This window comes from Cherax quadricarinatus, chromosome 18 (assembly GCF_038502225.1).
Source record: "Cherax quadricarinatus isolate ZL_2023a chromosome 18, ASM3850222v1, whole genome shotgun sequence".
NCBI lineage: Eukaryota > Metazoa > Arthropoda > Malacostraca > Decapoda > Parastacidae > Cherax > Cherax quadricarinatus.
The window spans coordinates 17,094,746-17,115,337 of NC_091309.1; the positions used below are offsets into that span (position 1 = coordinate 17,094,746).

Sequence of the window (20,592 nt, forward strand, 5' to 3'; positions counted from 1 at the left end):
CACAATTCCACCCTTGGTATGGCAACTCAGCGAGTTGCCATACCATGGGTGGAATTGTGTACCATACCTAATCACTACCAGTTTCTCAAAAGCTACTCATAATGTGCTGATGAATGCTCAACCACTTACTACCTTGAAATTATGATGTAATACCAAATTTCGTTGTTTTAAATGGTACTAAACTGTAACACATCATATTGTAAATTGTTTTAAATTGTTAAATTGTAATACTGTAATCTTTATTAACTAATTCAATAGTGTAATAAGTCTCTGCTAGACTTATCAAAATCATGTAGAATCACCTGACAGAATATACAATTCTACTGTACTCACTGTAACTCATCTAAGTTTGTCCAAAATGCTCTGCATACAAAGGGGCTTTTGGCATGTATACCCAGCTATTACATTCCTCTGTATAACCATGTAATTTGTCAAAATAAACATCTTTATCTTTATTAGTCCCAGCACCCACATAAGCTACCAGCTGTGATAAGAATTTTCCTCAACACTATTTGGAGAAATTCCTTCCTAGTCCCCTACTTTTTCAACTTCTTGTTGCTTGACTATAGTGACTTTTGTTCAGAATTCTTAAACCAGTATTATGATTAATTAATTTTCTATATTAATGCCCTATGTTCGAATATTCAAGCAGCATGCAATTATTCAAACACCTTTTATTGTACAGCAATAAAGGAATGGAACAGATTGCCTGCACATGCAAAGCCAGTCATAGCATGAACCAGTTCAAGAAGAAAGCCAAAAGGTGCCTAATGAATGTAGCAACAAAAAGGGAGAAAAAAGATTTTTTATTTTTTTAGCTAACACTCATGTAAATGTAAATAACTATTTTTACCTTATTCCTAGTATATATCCTTTATAATATAATATTATATCCTTTATAGTATATTTATTTTATTATCACACTGGCCGATTCCCACCAAGGCAGGGTGGCCCGAAAAAGAAAAACTTTCACCATCATTCACTCCATCACTGTCTTGCCAGAAGGGTGCTTTACACTACAGTTTTTAAACTGCAACATTTACACCCCTCCTTCAGAGTGCAGGCACTGTACTTCCCATCTCCAGGACTCAAGTCCGGCCTGCCGGTTTCCCTGAACCCCTTCATAAATGTTACTTTGCTCACACTCCAACAGCACGTCAAGTATTAAAAACCATTTGTCTCCATTCACTCCTATCAAACACGCTCACGCATGCCTGCTGGAAGTCCAAGCCCCTCGCACACAAAACCTCCTTTACCCCCTCCCTCCAACCTTTCCTAGGCCGACCCCTACCCCGCCTTCCTTCCACTACAGACTGATACACTCTTGAAGTCATTCTGTTTCGCTCCATTCTCTCTACATGTCCAAACCACCTCAAAGGTATTAAAAGGACCCCAATGGAAATAAGTCACTGATTTTTTTGGATTATCCTAGGGTCACTACACATATGCTGCTGTGTATGATAATCTATGTAACTGTATTTGTGTATTACTGAATAAACTTACTTATTCATGCAGTAGCCCCTTCCTTCAAGAGGAAGAGAAAGAATTCCTTGTAGGGGGGGACACTGTAGGCAAGCAACAAACTACAAATGTACTGTATAGTTTTGGCAAGATTCAGCACCCCCTTCATGGAGGAGACTAGTGTGACTAATATGTATGTGGGCTTGCAAGAAATATTTTTCCTCACAAGATTTCTTTATAATTATTATTAAAGATTAGCCGGTATTCTCCCGGCCCAGGCCTTTTCCAAGTGGTGGCCCGGCCTTGGCTCCCTCTTTAGGGAGTGTCTGAGACCTAAGTCTCCCATGGGAGGAGGCACAAATACCTCCTCATCTTTGGGACTAACTGTCCCCAGGCCTAGCCACAAGCTAGGCCTCTCTGGTCCGCCATCCCCGCCCCAAGGGGGCTAATGGGAATGACAGTCTTATGAGCTAAAGGCTCGGGCTCAGGCACCTACCCTACCCTAGAAGGGTTAGGCATGGTATCGATGTTTCTTTATAAGAATGTTTAATGTAATGATTTTTTGTAAAATTTATTTTTGTAAGACTAGCGATTTCTGATGCTAATTTTTAAGACTGTTCTGATTATGAGACTAATTCTTTTATATGCCTAATTAATATTACATTCCTGGAAAGTGCTAAACAATCAAAGCCCATACAAGTCATTCAGCACTTTTAAAGGACTAAGACTACTTTTTTCCAAGGTAATTATTTATCTTCTGTGAAATTAACATTTTCTTGTATGAATGATGATTTCTGTACAGACTAATGTATATTAGAGTATGTATTATCTATTAGTAGGTAGTAGGTTGGTAGACAGCAACCACCCAGGGAAGTACTACCGTCCTGCCAGATGACTGTGAAACAAAAACCTGTAACTGTTTGCATGATGGTAGGATTGCTGGTTTCTTTTTCTGTCTCATAAACACGCTAGATAACAGGGATATCTTGCTACTCCTACTTACACTTTGGTCACACTTCACAGACACACACATGCATATATATATATACATACATCTAGGTTTTTCTCCTTTTTCTAAATAGCTCTTGTTCTTTTTTATTTCTTCTATTGTCCATGGGGAAGTGGAAAAGAATCTTTCCTCCGTAAGCCATGCGTGTCGTATGAGGCGACTAAAATGCCGGGAGCAATGGGCTAGTAACCCCTTCTCCTGTATACATTTACTAAAAAAAGAGAAGAAAAACTTTATAAAACTGGGATGCTTAAATGTGCGTGGATGTAGTGCGGATGACAAGAAACAGATGATTGCTGATGTTATGAATGAAAAGAAGTTGGATGTCCTGGCTCTAAGCGAAACAAAGCTGAAGGGGGTAGGAGAGTTTCAGTGGGGGGAAATAAATGGGATTAAATCTGGAGTATCTGAGAGAGTTAGAGCAAAGGAAGGGGTAGCAGTAATGTTAAATGATCAGTTATGGAAGGAGAAAAGAGAATATGAATGTGTAAATTCAAGAATTATGTGGATTAAAGTAAAGGTTGGATGCGAGAAGTGGGTCATAATAAGCGTGTATGCACCTGGAGAAGAGAGGAATGCAGAGGAGAGAGAGAGATTTTGGGAGATGTTAAGTGAATGTATAGGAGCCTTTGAACCAAGTGAGAGAGTAATTGTGGTAGGGGACCTGAATGCTAAAGTAGGAGAAACTTTTAGAGAGGGTGTGGTAGGTAAGTTTGGAGTGCCAGGTGTAAATGATAATGGGAGCCCTTTGATTGAACTTTGTATAGAAAGGGGTTTAGTTATAGGTAATACATATTTTAAGAAAAAGAGGATAAATAAGTATACAAGATATGATGTAGGGCGAAATGACAGTAGTTTGTTGGATTATGTATTGGTAGATAAAAGACTGTTGAGTAGACTTCAGGATGTACATGTCTATAGAGGGGCCACTGATATATCAGATCACTTTCTAGTTGTAGCTACACTGAGAGTAAAAGGTAGATGGGATACAAGGAGAATAGAAGCATCAGGGAAGAGAGAGGTGAAGGTTTATAAACTAAAAGAGGAGGCAGTTAGGGTAAGATATAAACAGCTATTGGAGGATAGATGGGCTGATGAGACCATAGGCAATGGGGTCGAAGAGGTATGGGATAGGATTAAAAATGTAGTGTTAGAGTGTTCAGCAGAAGTTTGTGGTTACAGGAAAGTGGGTGCAGGAGGGAAGAGGAGCGATTGGTGGAATGATGATGTAAAGAGAGTAGTAAGGGAGAAAAAGTTAGCATATGAGAAGTTTTTACAAAGTAGAAGTGATGCAAGGAGGGAAGAGTATATGGAGAAAAAGAGAGAGGTTAAGAGAGTGGTGAAGCAATGTAAAAAGAGAGCAAATGAGAGAGTGGGTGAGATGTTATCAACAAATTTTGTTGAAAATAAGAAAAAGTTTTGGAGTGAGATTAACAAGTTAAGAAAGCCTAGAGAACAAATGGATTTGTCAGTTAAAAATAGGAGAGGAGAGTTATTAAATGGAGAGTTAGAGGTATTGGGAAGATGGAGGGAATATTTTGAGGAATTGTTAAATGTTGATGAAAATAGGGAAGCTGTGATTTCGTGTATAGGGCAAGGAGGAATAACATCTTGTAGGAGTGAGGAAGAGCCAGTTGTGAGTGTGGGGGAAGTTCGTGAGGCAGTAGGTAAAATGAAAGGGGGTAAGGCAGCCGGGATTGATGGGATAAAGATAGAAATGTTAAAAGCAGGTGGGGATATAGTTTTGGAGTGGTTGGTGCAATTATTTAATAAATGTATGGAAGAGGGTAAGGTACCTAGGGATTGGCAGAGAGCATGCATAGTTCCTTTGTATAAAGGCAAAGGGGATAAAAGAGAGTGCAAAAATTATAGGGGGATAAGTCTGTTGAGTGTACCTGGTAAAGTGTATGGTAGAGTTATAATTGAAAGAATTAAGAGTAAGACGGAGAATAGGATAGCAGATGAACAAGGAGGCTTTAGGAAAGGTAGGGGGTGTGTGGACCAGGTGTTTACAGTGAAACATATAAGTGAACAGTATTTAGATAAGGCTAAAGAGGTCTTGGTGGCATTTATGGATTTGGAAAAGGCATATGACAGGGTGGATAGGGGGGCAATGTGGCAGATGTTGCAAGTGTATGGTGTAGGAGGTAGGTTACTGAAAGCAGTGAAGAGTTTTTACGAGGATAGTGAGGCTCAAGTTAGAGTATGTAGGAAAGAGGGAAATTTTTTCCCAGTAAAAGTAGGCCTTAGACAAGGATGTGTGATGTCACCGTGGTTGTTTAATATATTTATAGATGGGGTTGTAAGAGAAGTAAATGCGAGGGTCTTGGCAAGAGGCGTGGAGTTAAAAGATAAAGAATCACACACAAAGTGGGAGTTGTCACAGCTGCTCTTTGCTGATGACACTGTGCTCTTGGGAGATTCTGAAGAGACATTGCAGAGATTGGTGGATGAATTTGGTAGGGTGTGCAAAAGAAGAAAATTAAAGGTGAATACAGGAAAGAGTAAGGTTATGAGGATAACAAAAAGATTAGGTGATGAAAGATTGAATATCAGATTGGAGGGAGAGAGTATGGAGGAGGTGAACGTATTCAGATATTTGGGAGTGGACGTGTCAGCGGATGGGTCTATGAAAGATGAGGTGAATCATAGAATTGATGAGGGAAAAAGAGTGAGTGGTGCACTTAGGAGTCTGTGGAGACAAAGAACTTTGTCCTTGGAGGCAAAGAGGGGAATGTATGAGAGTATAGTTTTACCAACGCTCTTATATGGGTGTGAAGCGTGGGTGATGAATGTTGCAGCGAGGAGAAGGCTGGAGGCAGTGGAGATGTCATGTCTGAGGGCAATGTGTGGTGTGAATATAATGCAGAGAATTCGTAGTTTGGAAGTTAGGAGGAGGTGCGGGATTACCAAAACTGTTGTCCAGAGGGCTGAGGAAGGGTTGTTGAGGTGGTTCGGACATGTAGAGAGAATGGAGCGAAACAGAATGACTTCAAGAGTGTATCAGTCTGTAGTGGAAGAAAGGCGGGGTAGGGGTCGGCCTAGGAAAGGTTGGAGGGAGGGGGTAAAGGAGGTTTTGTGTGCGAGGGGCTTGGACTTCCAGCAGGCATGCATGAGCGTGTTTGATAGGAGTGAATAGAGACAAATGGTTTTTAATACTTGACGTGCTGTTGGAGTGTGAGCAAAGTAACATTTATGAAGGGATTCAGGGAAACCGGCAGGCCGGACTTGAGTCCTGGAGATGGGAAGTACAGTGCCTGCACTCTGAAGGAGGGGTGTTAATGTTGCAGTTTAAAAACTGTAGTGTAAAGCACCCTTCTGGCAAGACAGTGAATGATGGTGAAAGTTTTTCTTTTTCGGGCCACCCTGCCTTGGTGGGAATCGGCCAGTGTGATAATATAAAAATACTTCTTTCATACATAAAAATTACTCTGTAAGAGTTAGGTGAAAGCTTTTTAAAATGAATGACTTTGTAAGATGAATGCTACATACAACAGATACATCTTAGTAAGATTAGGAGGAGGTGCAGGATTGCCAAAACTATCATCCAGATGGCTGAGGAGGGGTTACTGAGGCGGTTCAGACATGCAGAGAGGATGGAACGAAATACAATGACCTCGAGTGTGTAAATCTGTCATGGAGGGAAGGTGGGGTAGGGGTCAGTCTAGGAAAGGTTGGAGGGATGGGGTAAAGGAGGTTTTGTGTGTGAGGGGCTTGGACTTCCAGCAAGCATGTGTGAATGTGTTAGATAGAAGCAAATGGAGATAAATGATTTTTTGGATGTGATGTGCTGTTGGAGTGTGAGTAATGTAACATTTATGAAGGGATTCAGGGAAACCAGCAGGCTGGACTTGAGTCCTGGAGATAAGAAGTACAGTGTCTGCACTCTGAAGGAAGGGTGCTAATGTTGCAGTTTTATAACTGTAGCATAAGTACGCCTCTGGCAAGACAGTGATGGAGTGAATGATGGTGAAAGTTTTTCTCTTTCGGGCCACCCTGCCTTGGTGGGAAATTGCCAATGTGTTAATAAAAAAATAAAAAAAAAGTCTTAGTAAGGCTTGGTTCTTTCTCATTTTTAATATTACCTCTTATAAACATTTCTTGCCATTTTTTATTCCATTCAAAACAGTTTAAAGTATTTTTTCACTAGTGCAGTAGTTGATATACAATTATAATAATTCTAGGCTTCTAGACATTGTATTATTTTAGTGAACTGCTTAGGCTCTGAAGTTTGACTGCCTCCCCAAGGGAAACAGCTGACTAATTATAAATTCTTTGATAGGTTGTATACAATGTAAGGTTGTCTGACCTTTTGAGTTGAGCACTTGCCTCAATTATAATAATAATAATAATAATAATAATATGCAAATTTTAGTATGGTTAGGTAAGTTTTGGTATAAAATATATGGCATCACCACAACAAAAATTTGCACAACTTTCATATGCTTTCCTTAGGGGAGGAAAGGGGAAAAGAAGTGATTCTTCAGTGATCTAATTATTTTTTTTTTATTATCATACTGGCCGATTCCCACCAAGGCAGGGTGGCCCGAAAAAGAAAAACTTTCACCATCATTCACTCCATCACTGTCTTGCCAGAAGGGTGCTTTACACTACAGTTTTTAAACTGCAACATTAACACCCCTCCTTCAGAGTGCAGGCACTGTACTTCCCATCTCCAGGACTCAAGTCCGGCCTGCCGGTTTCCCTGAACCCCTTCATAAATGTTACTTTGCTCACACTCCAACAGCACGTCAAGTATTAAAAACCATTTGTCTCCATTCACTCCTATCAAACATGCTCACGCATGCCCGCTGAAAGTCCAAGCCCCTCGCACACAAAACCTCCTTTACCCCTTCCCTCCAACCTTTCCTAGGCCGACCCTTACCCCGCCTTCCTTCCACTACAGACTGATACACTCTTGAAGTCACTCCGTTTTGCTCCATTCTCTCTACATGTCCGAACCACCTCAACAACCCTTCCTCAGCCCTCTGGACAACAGTTTTGGTAATCCCGCACCTCCTCCTAACTTCCAAACTACGAATTCTCTGCATTATATTCACACCACACATTGCCCTCAGACATGACATCTCCACTGCCTCCAGCCTTCTCCTCACTGCAACATTCATCACCCATGCTTCACACCCATATAAGAGCGTTGGTAAAACTATACTCTCATACATTCCCCTCTTTGCCTCCAAGGACAAAGTTCTTTGTCTCCACAGACTCCTAAGTGCACCACTCACCCTTTTCCCCTCATCAATTCTATGATTCACCTCATCTTTCATAGACCCATCCGCTGACACGTCCACTCCCAAATATCTGAATACATTCACCTCCTCCATACTCTCTCCCTCCAATCTGATATCCAATCTTTCATCACCTAATCTTTTTGTTATCCTCATAACCTTACTCTTTCCTGTATTCACTTTTAATTTTCTTCTTTTGCACACCCTACCAAATTCATCCACCAATCTCTGCAACTTCTCTTCAGAATCTCCCAAGAGCACAGTGTCATCAGCAAAGAGCAACTGTGACAACTCCCACTTTATGTGTGATTCTTTATCTTTTAACTCCACGCCTCTTGCCAAGACCCTCGCATTTACTTCTCTTACAACCCCATCTATAAATATATTAAACAACCACAGGGGTAAAACAGTGCATAGGAAATGGGAGGTAATCACGTTTGATCCAATGAAGGAGAAGGGTATTTTCGGTTCTTTGAATCAGAAATTTTCCACCAGCATCATGATAACCCCCTCGAAAGATCAAGTGATCCAAAACTTTATTCGGCATCAAACTAACTGTAAAAAGAATAGTCCTTACCGCTGTGTTGTTATCAGTGAGTGTAGGAGCAGAGCACATACAATTTCCATCAGACGTGTTCTTTGGTGCCTCCCAGGTGTAATCCTGGTTACTGTTGCTGCTGGCCCACAGCACTGAGGGTACTACCACTCCTCCTAGCAGGAGCAGCGCCAGCAACATGTTGAGTTGTATCATGTTTCGCAGGAAGTTGAAGACTGCCACCACACTAGTGCCAAACTTGCCTTCGATGCGTTTGAGCACTCGATGCCATGGCTGAAGTGAGGGACATACCCTGAAGTGTACCTCTCAAGCATTCATGGAAGAATAATTAACAAGCCTGAAAGCCATATCACACGTGTCTCGCTCAATAATAGAAAAACAGCGTGTCATTTGGCAGAATGAAATAGTTCATTTGCGACAAGCATGAAGACAAAGACTGAAATTGTAGACCAAGTTTTTACTGAGACAACATTTTGGTGTGTTGAGTTTTCTCAAGACTTGCTGAAGCTTGAGAAAACATTCTAATTAAATATAGTTTTACTATATTTAACCAGAATATTGCTTATACAATGGACTTTAGGACCCTAGAAAAATGTAATTTACAAACAACAAAGGAAAAAGTTGTAAACCTTCAGTGTCATTTACACGAATTACACAACTAGAGCACAGTACAAGCAACACAAATGCAAGAAAAACAGGATTAGGGAGGCAAAAATATAGTACACAGCTTCAGATTCAATACCTAGGATACAAGAGCAACACCACTAGTATTACAACAGCAACAAATAATCAACTAGGTATTTTGGTTCTTGCAATAATAAGAGAATGTCACTTTTGATCACCTTCAATCTTTTACCTGGAGTTTACCTGGAGAGAGTTTCGGGGGTCAACGCCCCCGCGGCCCGGTCTGTGACCAGGCCTCCTGGTGGATCAGCGCCTGATCAACCAATTTGAGCACACATACAGAGGTACAAAAAAATACAGATAAGAGCAGCATGCCAAAGCCACTTATACTATGCATAGCATTACGGGCTGGCTTAAAATTAACTTAAGATTAACTAAGCAATGATGAAATCAGTGATAAAACATTAATGTAAACAGATTACTATAAAGCACAAGTGAGTATTACAAAGACAGGTCATATGGTTGCATGCATTGTTGTACATTCAGTCGTATGGAGTATTCTGTTAGGTAGTGTATTTAAAAAATAATAAAGTTAGATTGGGTTTTAGGTTTAACATTTATGTGATATAATTGTGAGAAACATTTAAGATATACAATTTATAAGGTTCAGTTATTCAGTATTTATTTGGTTTTGGGTGAGTAAGTGATCTTTGAGAAGAGACTTGAATTTATAAACAGGTAGTGTTTCTTTTATATTTACAGGTAATGAATTCCAGATTTTAGGGCCTTTTATGTGCATTGAGTTTTTGCATAGTGTGAGATGGACACGAGGAACATCAAAGTGTTCTATGTATGTAATAGGTGCAGTAATAAGTATGGATGTTTTGTATGGTGAGTAGGTTTAGTGTATTGAATATTGGTGGAGTGTGCTGCCTGTAGTGAGAATTTGTTATCATTCTAACTGCAGCCTTTTGTTGGGTAATTAGTGGTCTGAGATGGTTAATTGTTGTTGAGCCCCATGCACAAATTCCATAGGTGAGATAGGGGTAAATAAGAGAGTGATATAGGGCCAGGAGGGCTGACTGTGGAGCATAGTACCGTATCTTCAATAGTATGCCTACAATCTTGGAAATTTTCTTAGAAATTTGTTGTATATGTGTATGAAATTTGAGTCTATTATCAAGGTGGATTCCTAAGAATTTTCCCTCTGTTAGCTTTGTGATAGGTGATCCGTTTATCATTATGTTAAGAGGGACATCTGTAGCTCTGTTACCAAACTGAATGAAGTAGGTTTTGTCAATGTTTAGTGTAAGTTTGTTAGTCCTCATCCAGGTAGATATTTTCTGTAATTCGGTATTTACAGTATTGGCTAGTGTGACTGGGCTCGGGTGGGAGAAGACGTATGTAGTGTCATCTGCATTATTATTATAATCAAGGGGAAGCGCTAAACCCATAGGATTATGCAGCAGTGTCATCTGCAAATAGTGTGGGTTTGAGTAATTGCGAAGCATTTGGTAGGTCATTTATGTATAGGACAAAGAGAAGAGGGCCAAGGACACTTCCCTGTGGGACACCAACTGTCATTGGTTGTGCAGAAGAGTTTGCCCCATTTGCGTACACATATTGGCTTCTGTTGCTGAGGTATGACTTGAGGTAGTTGAAGGAGTGCCCTCTTATACCATGGTGTGACAATTTTACGTGGAGCAAGTCATGGTCAACTGTATCAAAAGCTTTACGCAAGTCAATGAAGATCCCCAGTGGGACTTCTTTTTTCTCTATTGCAGTGTATATATGTTCTAGCATGTGTATAATAACATCATTAGTATTTTTATTAGGCCTGAATCCAAATTGGCAGGGGTTGAGTATGTTTTGGGAGATAAGGTAGGAGTAGATTCGTTTATGAATTTATTTTTCAAAGATTTTTGAGAGAGGGTGTAAGTTGGATATTGGCCTATAGTTATTCAACTCTGTTTGGTCTCCTCCTTTGTGGATCGGGGTGACCCTTGCTATTTTGAGTACTGTAGGGAAGGTGGAGGATTCAATGGATTTGTTAAAGAGTGTTGCAATGATTGGTGATAGCACTTGTGACACTTTTTTGTATATAAAGGGTGGTAAGGTATTTAAATCTCCTGCCTTGTTTTTTAGTGCATTGGTAATAAGGGAGACTTCGTATGGGTTAGTCGGAGCTAGGAACAGTGTGTTTGGGTAGTTGCCGGTGAGGTAGTCATTTGGTGGGGTATCTGAGCTTGGGATTTTATTGGCAAGGTTTTGTCCTATAGTGGAGAAGAAATCATTGAGTCTGTTTGCTGTTTCTGTTGGTGGGAGTTGAGGTTCATCTGATTTTGCTAATTTTATTTCGCTATTTCATGATATCTTTTTTGTTCCCAGAATTTCTGATAGGGTTTTCCAGGTCTTTTTTATATCACCTCGTAAGTTGGATAATCTGTTCTCATAATACAATTTTTTTGCCCTTCTTATCAGGCTGGTTAGGATTGATGAGTAACGTTTTGTTTGGTCTCTGGTTATGTGACCCATTCTGTACTGTTTTTCATATTGGTGTTTTGTATTTATGGATTTGAGAATGCTGGGTGTTAGCCAGGGACTGTTCAGTCTCTTAGCTGTCATCTGTTTAGTTTTTTTAGGGCAGTGCTTGTTATAGAGGTATTGGGTCTTTTTTAGAAAATTATTAATACATTCGTCAATATCTGTATAGATTTCTAGCTCAGTGTGCCAGTCAATGTTTGCTACTGCTGTTGTGAAGTTATTAATGGCTGCCTCATTGTGAAGTCTGAAGGTGACTTTAGTAGTGTCTTGGGGTAGTTTACCAAGAGTTGTTATGAGGAAAGTAGGGTAGTGGGTCTGTGGTATTATCTGTAATTATGCCTGATTTTAAAGGGGATATGGTGTTGGTCCAGATGTGGTCAAGTAGGGAAACGCTAGTCTCTGTAACTCTTGTAGGTTTTGTTACTGTTGGTAGCAACATACAGTTATTCATTGTGTTTGTGAATTCAGTAACGTGTGGGTCCTGGTCTTGCAGGAGATTTATATTGAAGTCACCTGAGAGTAGTAAGTGATCTTTGTTCATGCATGCATCAGTTATCATACTTCCTAGGTTTTGACTAAATTGGCTAATGTTTGACTGTGGAACTCTGTAGATGTTTATCAATGTGAGAGGTTTTTGTAGGTATTTGGATTTGAATTTGGCTATTATATATTCCCCATGTTCATCCCTTGTGCAAGTATTAGTGATACATTCTAGTTGGTCTGAGTAGTATATGGCTGTGCCACCCCCTTGTTGGTCTGGTCTACAGTTGTGTATGGCTGTGTAACCAGGAATGGCATAGACATCTGTACTATCAGGCTTTAGCCAGGTTTCAGTTAGTGTAATGATGGACATATTGGCATGTAAGGAATTTAGTAATGCTATGAGGTCATTGTAATGCTTGCTTAAAGATCTGATATTGTAGTTAAAGATAGTTATGTTGTTGTTGGCACTGAGAAGTGCCTTTGATTGTTTTGCAGTGTAGTAATTACAGTAACTGTTTGATTCATTTAAGTCATTAAATAAGAGGTTGGTATCAGGATCAATGCTTGTAATCTTAAGATTTGTAGTGAATCTATAGTTAGAATTAAGTATAAAACAAAGTAAATAGTCTTAAGCTAAAAAATAGCACCTGAATTATTTAACAAATGTAAAATAATGAGCTAAGGTAGTTTTTTTTTTTTTTTTTTTTTTAAGCTAAAATAAAGGAGACAATATAAAAGGGACTAATACAAATAAAGTGATGATCAAATAATGGAGCTTGGGAATATGATAGTACGTAGTACTATAAAGGTAATTCTTTAAAGTTAGAATTATAGTATAAAATTATAATATAAAAGGGACTAATATAAGTTGTGGTGAACAATAAAGTGGTAATCAAATAAATGAGCTTTGGAATATAATGGCAAAATTGTGAACTTATTCTACTTTAGCACCTGAGAATAGCACCTTGATTATTTTAACAATTGTGAATATATAAACTAGGGTAGTTATATAAAGCTAAAATAAAGGAGAAAATATATAAGGGACTAAAATTAAGTAATGGTAAACAAAGTTAAATGGACAGATGGTCACTATGAAATAATATTGGTTTAGGAGTAAGATCTGATTTCTAATATTAAATAAATTGAGCAGTTTATTGCACAATAAAAAGTAAAAAAAAATGAGGTAGTTGGTACTAGCTAGCAAAAGATAGTTTTGGTACTTGCAAAAAAGTAATTGGAATATACACTAATTGCATACACAATGAAAAGTGACTAAAAAACAAGTAGTGATAAACAAAATTAAATGGACAGGTAAGAATAATGATTATTATTAATTTGGAGTAAGATTTGACTTGTAATTTAAAATTATGAGCAATTAATAGCAGTAAGAAAGAAGTATAGAATGCTTCTGCTGACTTGGGTTTTGTAGGTACCAATTTGTTAATTTTACTGAACAAACTGGGATACAAGTTACTGTGTAAAAACTTGAAAATGTCTCATCATCAGCTTCAACCTTCAAATGCAGGTGTATCTTACTTAGAACAAGGTTTGAATTGTTACTTAACTGTGTAGGTACCACTTTCCTCCTAATTTTAATCTTAATTAACCCTACAGCTGTTCATGGTTAGTGGCTGTAGGATCCCTGCTGTAGCCAGGAATTGTACAAGAGAGAACTTCCCTCCCCTTCCTTTCTCAGCAGCTGGGAGACTTAACACCACTCAGACACTGAGTAGTCATGAATGTATAAATTGTGAAAAAATAAGTCATAGAGGTAAGAACTCCCATCTTTGCAGCATCAGGCAGATGTATTACCACTCAGCTAAGCTACCAAGAATGAGAAATGGAACCTCACAAGTGCAAATGCATACCTAACCAAGGAGATCCAATCACTCAATCACTGAGCCAAGAACAGGAAGTCATACAGGAGAGAACCCTCACCATCTAATAGAAGCAGGCATACATAATACCACTCAGCCTTTTAGTATGAAACAGGGAGTCGTACATGCAAGAACCCCACCCACTCAGCGTAGGCAGATTCACTGCCACTAAGCTATTTGAGTGTGAAATAACGTGCTGTACATGCAAGAACCCTTACCTCAGCAGCAAGTACACATGCTACCACTCAGCCACTAAGAGTAAAACAAGGAGTTATAAAAATACACTCTCTCGCCTCACCAGCACGGGGATTCACTACCATGCAGCCATTAAGTGCGAGACAGAATTCATACATGTGGGAACCCCTATTTTTTGCAATAGCAGGCAGACAGTACCACTTGTTTGATGGTGAAATCTGTACCTTGGTAACAGAGAGAGAAGCTACTGTACTATTCAGCCACAGAGTAATATTAGAAGCCATACACATGTGCGAACCTACATCATTAAAAAAAGTAGGCACACAACCTGGGGTTGAGAACCCCCATCTTCTCAGCAGCAGGCATGGACGAGATTGGAGAAAGATAATACATAGTAGGTACACTTCAGTCTGGGGAGCACAAGGTAGTCATTGCAGTGATGTATAATCCACCACGGAACTGCAGGAGGCCAAGAGAGGAATACGAAGAGAGTAACAGAGCAATGGTGGAATGGTGGACACACTGGCTGAGGTGGCAAGAAGAGCTCACTCGAGCGGAGCAAAGTTACTGGTTATGGGCGATTTCAATCACAGGGAGATCGACTGGGAAAACCTGGAACCACACGGGGGTCCCAAAACATGGAGAGCCAAGATGATGGATGTGGTACTGGAGAACCTCATGCATCAACATGTTAAGGATACTACCAGAGAGGGGAGGATGAACCAGCAAGACTGGACCTTGTGTTCACCCTGAGCAGTTTAGACATTGAGGACATCACATATGAGAGTCCCCTAGGAGCTAGTGACCACATGGTTCTGTGCTTTGAATACATAGTAGAGTTACAAGTGGAGAGGGTAACAGGAGATGAATAGGAAAAACCAGACTATAAATGGGGGGACTACGTAGGTTTGAGGAACTTCCTGCAAGAGGTTCAGTGGGACAGAGAACTGGTAGGAAAGTCGGTAAATGAAATGATGGAATACGTAACAACAAAATGTAAGGAGGCAGAGGAAAGGTTTGTTCCCAAGGGCAACAGAAATAATGGGAAGACCAGAACGAGCCCCTGGTTTACCCAACGGTGTAAGGAGGCAAAAACCAAGAGCAACAGAGAATGGAAAAAGTACAGAAGGCGAAGAACACAGGAAAATAAAGAGATTAGTAGAAGAGCCAGGAATGAGTGTGCGCAGGTAAGGAGGGAGGCCCAGCAACAGTATGAAAATAACATTGCATCGAAAATCAAGTCTGACCCGAAACTGCTGTACAGCCACATCAGGAGGAAGACAGTCAAAGACCAGGTGATCAGGTTGAGGAAAGAAGGTGGGGAACTCACCTTCAAGGACCATAACATTGTATCAATCGCATCTGCTAGAAAAATGACAGGATGGATAATGAGAACCTTCAAAACTAGGGATGCCAAGCCCATGATGACACTCTTCAGGTCGCTTGTTCTATCTAGGCTGGAATATTACTGCACACTAACAGCACCTTTCAAGGCAGGTGAAATTGCTGACCTAGAAAATGTACAGAGAACCTTCACGGCACGCATAACTGAGATAAAACACCTCAATTACTGGGAGCGCTTGAGGTTCCTAAACCTGTATTCCCTGGAATGCAGGTGGGAGAGATACATGATTATATACACCTGGAAAATCCTAGAGGGACTAGTACCGAACTTGCACACGAAAATCACTCACTACAAAAGCAAAAGACTTGGCAGACGATGCAACATCCCCCCAATGAAAAGCAGGAGTGTCACTAGCACGTTAAGAGACCATACAATAAGTGTCAGGGGCCCGAGATTGTTCAACTGCCTCCCAGCATACATAAGGGGGATTACCAACAGACCCCTGGCAGTCTTCAAGCTGGCACTGGACAAGCACCTAAAGTCGGTTCCTGACCAGCCGGGCTGTGGCTCGTACGTTGGTTTGCATGCAGCCAGCAGTAACAGCCTGGTTGATCAGGCTCTGATCCACCAGGAGGCCTGGACACAGACCAGGCTGCGGGGGCGTTGACCCCCGGAACTCTCTCCAGGTAAACTCCAGGTAACAATTACGAGGTTTGCGAGGAGCTCAGCATGATATTTAAGGAAGTATTTACAGTAGAGACAGGAATGGCTCCGAGAAGACAGCACAGAAGGGAACACCAACAGGGAACATACCAACAGGTGCTGGATGACACACAAACAACGGAGGAGGAGGTGCAGAAGCTGCTAAGTGACATCTCCCCATGGGTCCTTAGAGAAGGAGCAGAGATGCTGTGCATGCCACTAACCACAATCTTCAATCCATCCCTTGAAACTGAGCAACTACCTGAGGTATGGAAGACAGCAAATGTAGTCCCCATTTTTAAGAAAGGAGACAGAAACGAGGCACTAAACTACAGACCAGTGTCTCTGACGTGTATAGTATGCAAAGTCATGGAGAAGATTATCAGGAGGAGAGTGGTGGAGCACCTGGAACGAAACACGATTATAAACAACAACCAGCACGGATTCATGGAAGGCAAATCCTGTGTCACAAACCTTCTGGAGTTTTATGACAAGGTAACAGAAGAAACGAGAGAGAGGGGTGGGTTGATTGCATTTTCCTGGACTGCAGGAAGGCATTCGACACAGTTCCTAACCGGAGATTAGTGCAGAAGCTGGAGGATCAGGCACGTATAACAGGAAGGGCACTGCAATGGATTAGAGAATACCTGACAGGGCGGCAACAACAGGTCATGGTATGTGATGAGGTATCACCGTGGGCTCCTGTGACGAGCGGGGTCCCACAGGGGTCAGTCCTAGGACCAGTGCTATTTTTGATATATGTGAATGACATGGTGGAAGGGATAGACTCTGAAGTGTCCCTGTTCACAGATGATGTGAAGTTAATGAGAAGGATTAAATCGGATGAGGATCAGGCAGGACTACAGAGAGACCTGAATAGGCTGGACATGTGGTCCAGCAACTGGCTTCTCGATTTCAACCCTGCCAAATGCAAAGTCATGAAGACTGGGGAATGGCAAAGAAGACCGCAGAGTATAGGCTAGGTGGACAAAGGCTGCAAACCTCACTCAAGGAGAAAGATCTTGGGGTGACCATAACACCAAGCACATCTCCGGAGGCACACATCAACCACATAACTGCTGCAGCATATGGGCGCCTGGCAAACTTGAGAATAGCATTTCAATACCTTAGTAAGGAATCGTTCAAGGCACTGTACACTGTGTACATCAGGCCAATACTGGAGTATGCAGCACCAGTTTGGAACCCACACCTGGTCTAGCACGTCAAGAAATTAGAGAAAGTACAAAGGTTTGCAACAAGGCTAGTTCCAGAGCTCAGGGGAACGTCCTACGAAGAAAGGTTGAGGGAAATCGGATTGACAACACTCGAGGACAGGAGGGGCAGGGGAGACATGATAACAACATACAAAATAATGCATGGAATAGACAAGGTGGACAGAGACAGGATGTTCCAGAGAGGGAACACAGATACAAGGGGTCACAATTGGAAGATGAAGACTCAGACGAGTCACAGGGATGTTAGGAAGTACTTCTTCAGTCACAGAGTCGTCAGGAAGTGGAATAGCCTAACAAGTGATGTAGTGGAGGCAGGAACCATACATAGCTTTAAGACGAGGTATGACAAAATTCAGGAAGCAGAGAGAGGACCTAGTAGCGATCAGTGAAGAGGCGGGGCCAGGAGCTGAGGCTCGACACCTGCAACCACAATTAGGTGAGTACACTGTTACTCAGTCATTGAATCAAAAGCGAGAAATCAAGGCGAGATCCCTTACAACAGCAGCAGGCAGACATATGACAACTTAGCCAGTTAGTGTGAAGTAAAAAGTTACACTGGTGAGACCCTCATCTTTACACTCCCCTCAAGGGAGGTTCCTTGAAGCTGGTGAAGTCTTGATCAAAGGAATGAAGCCTGCTCTCCTCTTCCTTGAATGGAACCTGAATTCCTCCTTTTCTCCAGGCATTTTATGGCCCTACGGATTTAGTGCTCCCTCCTAAATATAATCATTTTATCTTAACGGATAGAGAAATTTACAGTCTGCATAGTCAATAAAGCATTAAAATTACTGGGAATGCCTTTAAATTCTATGTACTCACTGGAGCAGAGAGATACACGATAATTCTCACCAGATATCAGAAACACTGCTGAAACAAGTGTAGAAGCGTTCAAGAGGAAACTGGACGAGTACCTGCCTAGTATGGGCCAACAGGCCTACTGCAGTGTTCCTCCTTTCTTATCTTATGATACTTTCACCAGATGCCAGATCAACCAGGCTGTGATATATATGTAGGCCAATGGGCCGCCAGCAGCTACAGCCTTGTTAACCAAGCAAGCACCTGACAAGTCTACTCCGAGAGTAGAAAAACTCTCGATACCCGTAAGAGTTAGGTCTCTATCTCTGCAGCAGATTCACTGCTGTTGGTACTTTCAAACACATGAAAATCTTCATCTCAGTAGCAGGATCAAAGTAAACCTTCATATGTTCTTACTCTTGAGAGATTAATACCTCTCAGTACTTACCTATGTGTGGTTGCAGGGGTTGATTCATAGCTCCTGGCGTGTGCACGAGTCAAAGAGGATACTTACGTCAACAATATGTAGCAGATTGTGAAGGGTAGTTACACCTCTCCTCACCATGGAGGTCACAGGCTGCACCGAGTACCACCTCGTCTGCGTCTCCTACCGGAAAATTTTATTCCATTAATCGTACTTTTACTTGACTTATATTTGCCATAACTGAAATTCTGCAAGTATTTAAAAATGTTAACGATAATAAGGGGCGTTTGCCAAGTTTGTTTGATAATCCAGCTGAACATTTCTTTATTTTTTTTAATTATCATTATATTAACTGCATTGTTCGGATACCTTTTAAAAGACAACTGCGTCTGCCTTCATTCAGTTCAAATCAAATCAAATCAAGTTTATTCTCTATAGCCTGGAGTTTACCTGGAGAGAGTTTCGGGGGTCAACGCCCCCGCGGCCCGGTCTGTGACCAGGCATCCTGGTGGATCAGAGCCTGATCAACCAGGCTGTTACTGCTGGGTGCACGCAAACCAACGTACGAGCCACAGCCCGGCTGGTAAGTAAGTAAGTAAGTTTATTCAGGTATACACAAATACAGTTACATAGAATTATCATACATAGCAGCATATGTGTAGAGAACCTAGGATAACCCAAAAAAGTCAGACAGAGTGACTTATTTCCATTGGTCAGGAACCGACTTTAGGTGCTTGTCCAGTGCCAGCTTGAAGACTGCCAGGGGTCTGTTGGTAATCCCCCTTATGTATGCTGGGAGGCAGTTGAACAGTCTCGGGCCCCTGACACTTATTGTATGGTCTCTTAACGTGCTAGTGACACCCTTGCTTTTCATTGGGGGATGTTGCATCGTCTGCCAAGTCTTTTGCTTTCGTAGTGAGTGATTTTCGTGTGCAAGTTAGGTACTAGTCCCTCTAGGATTTTCCAGGTGTATATAATCATGTATCTCTCCCGCCTGCGTTCCAGGGAATACAGGTTTAGGAACCTCAAGCGCTCCCAGTAATTTAGGTGTTTTATCTCAATTATGTGCGCCGTGAAGGTTCTCTGTACATTTTCTAGGTCAGCAATTTCACCTGCCTTGAAAGGTGCTGTTAGTGTGCAGCAATATTCCAGCCTAGATAGAACAAGTGACCTGAAGAGTGTCATCATGGGCTTGGCATCCCTAGTTTTGAAGGTTCTCATTATCTATCCTGTAATTTTTCTAGCAGATGCGATTGATACAATGTTATGGTCCTTGAAGGTGAGATCCTCCGACATGATCACTCCCAGGTCTTTGACGTTGGTGTTTCGCTCTATTTTGTGGCCAGAATTTGTTTTGTACTCTGATGAAGATTTAATTTCCTCGTGTTTACCATATCTGAGTAATTGAAATTTCTCATCGTTGAACTTCATATTGTTTTCTGCAGCCCACTGAAAGATTTGGTTGATGTCAGCCTGGAGCCTTGCAGTGTCTGCAATGGAAGACACTGTCATGCAGATTCGGGTGTCATCTGCAAAGGAAGACACGGTGCTGTGGCTGACATCCTTGTCTATGTCGGATATGAGGATGAGGAACAAGATGGGAGCGAGTACTGTGCCTTGTGGAACAGAGCTTTTTACCGTAGCTGCCTCGGACTTTACTCTGTTGACTACTACTCTGTGTGTTCTGTTAGTGAGGAAATTATAGATCCATCGACCGACTTTTCGTGTTATTCCTTTAGCACGCATTTTGTGCACTATTACGCCATGGTCACACTTGTCGAAGGCTTTTGCAAAGTCTGTATATATTACATCTGCATTCTTTTTGTCTTCTAGTGCATCTAGGACCTTAAGATAAGATAAGAGATAAGATTTCGTTCGGATTTTTAACCCCGGAGGGTTAGCCACCCAGGATAACCCAAGAAAGTCAGTGCGTCAACGAGGACTGTCTAACTTATTTCCATTGGGGTCCTTAATCTTGTCCCCCAGGATGCGACCCACACCAGTCGACTAACACCCAGGTACCTATTTGCTGCTAGGTGAACAGGTGTAAGGAAACGTGTCGAATGTTTCCACCCGCCGGGAATCGAACCCGGGCC

General features: G+C 41.3%; 1 protein-coding gene across 3 annotated transcripts in view; it reads right to left on the reverse strand.

Annotated features, from left to right (window-relative positions):
* LOC128689422 (transmembrane channel-like protein 7) overlaps nucleotides 1-20,592 on the reverse strand; it is a 44,562-nt gene that overhangs the window by 11,571 nt on the left and 12,399 nt on the right. For 2 of the 3 annotated variants that reach the window (XM_070086310.1, XM_053777678.2), the window contains 2 exons: nucleotides 18,587-18,679; nucleotides 8,294-8,545 (listed from right to left, as the gene is read on the reverse strand). In XM_070086310.1, coding sequence (XP_069942411.1) covers nucleotides 8,294-8,545; nucleotides 18,587-18,679 — 345 coding nt within the window. The remainder of the gene's footprint in view (nucleotides 1-8,293; nucleotides 8,546-18,586; nucleotides 18,680-20,592) is intronic. The other variant, XM_070086311.1, reaches the window with a different exon arrangement.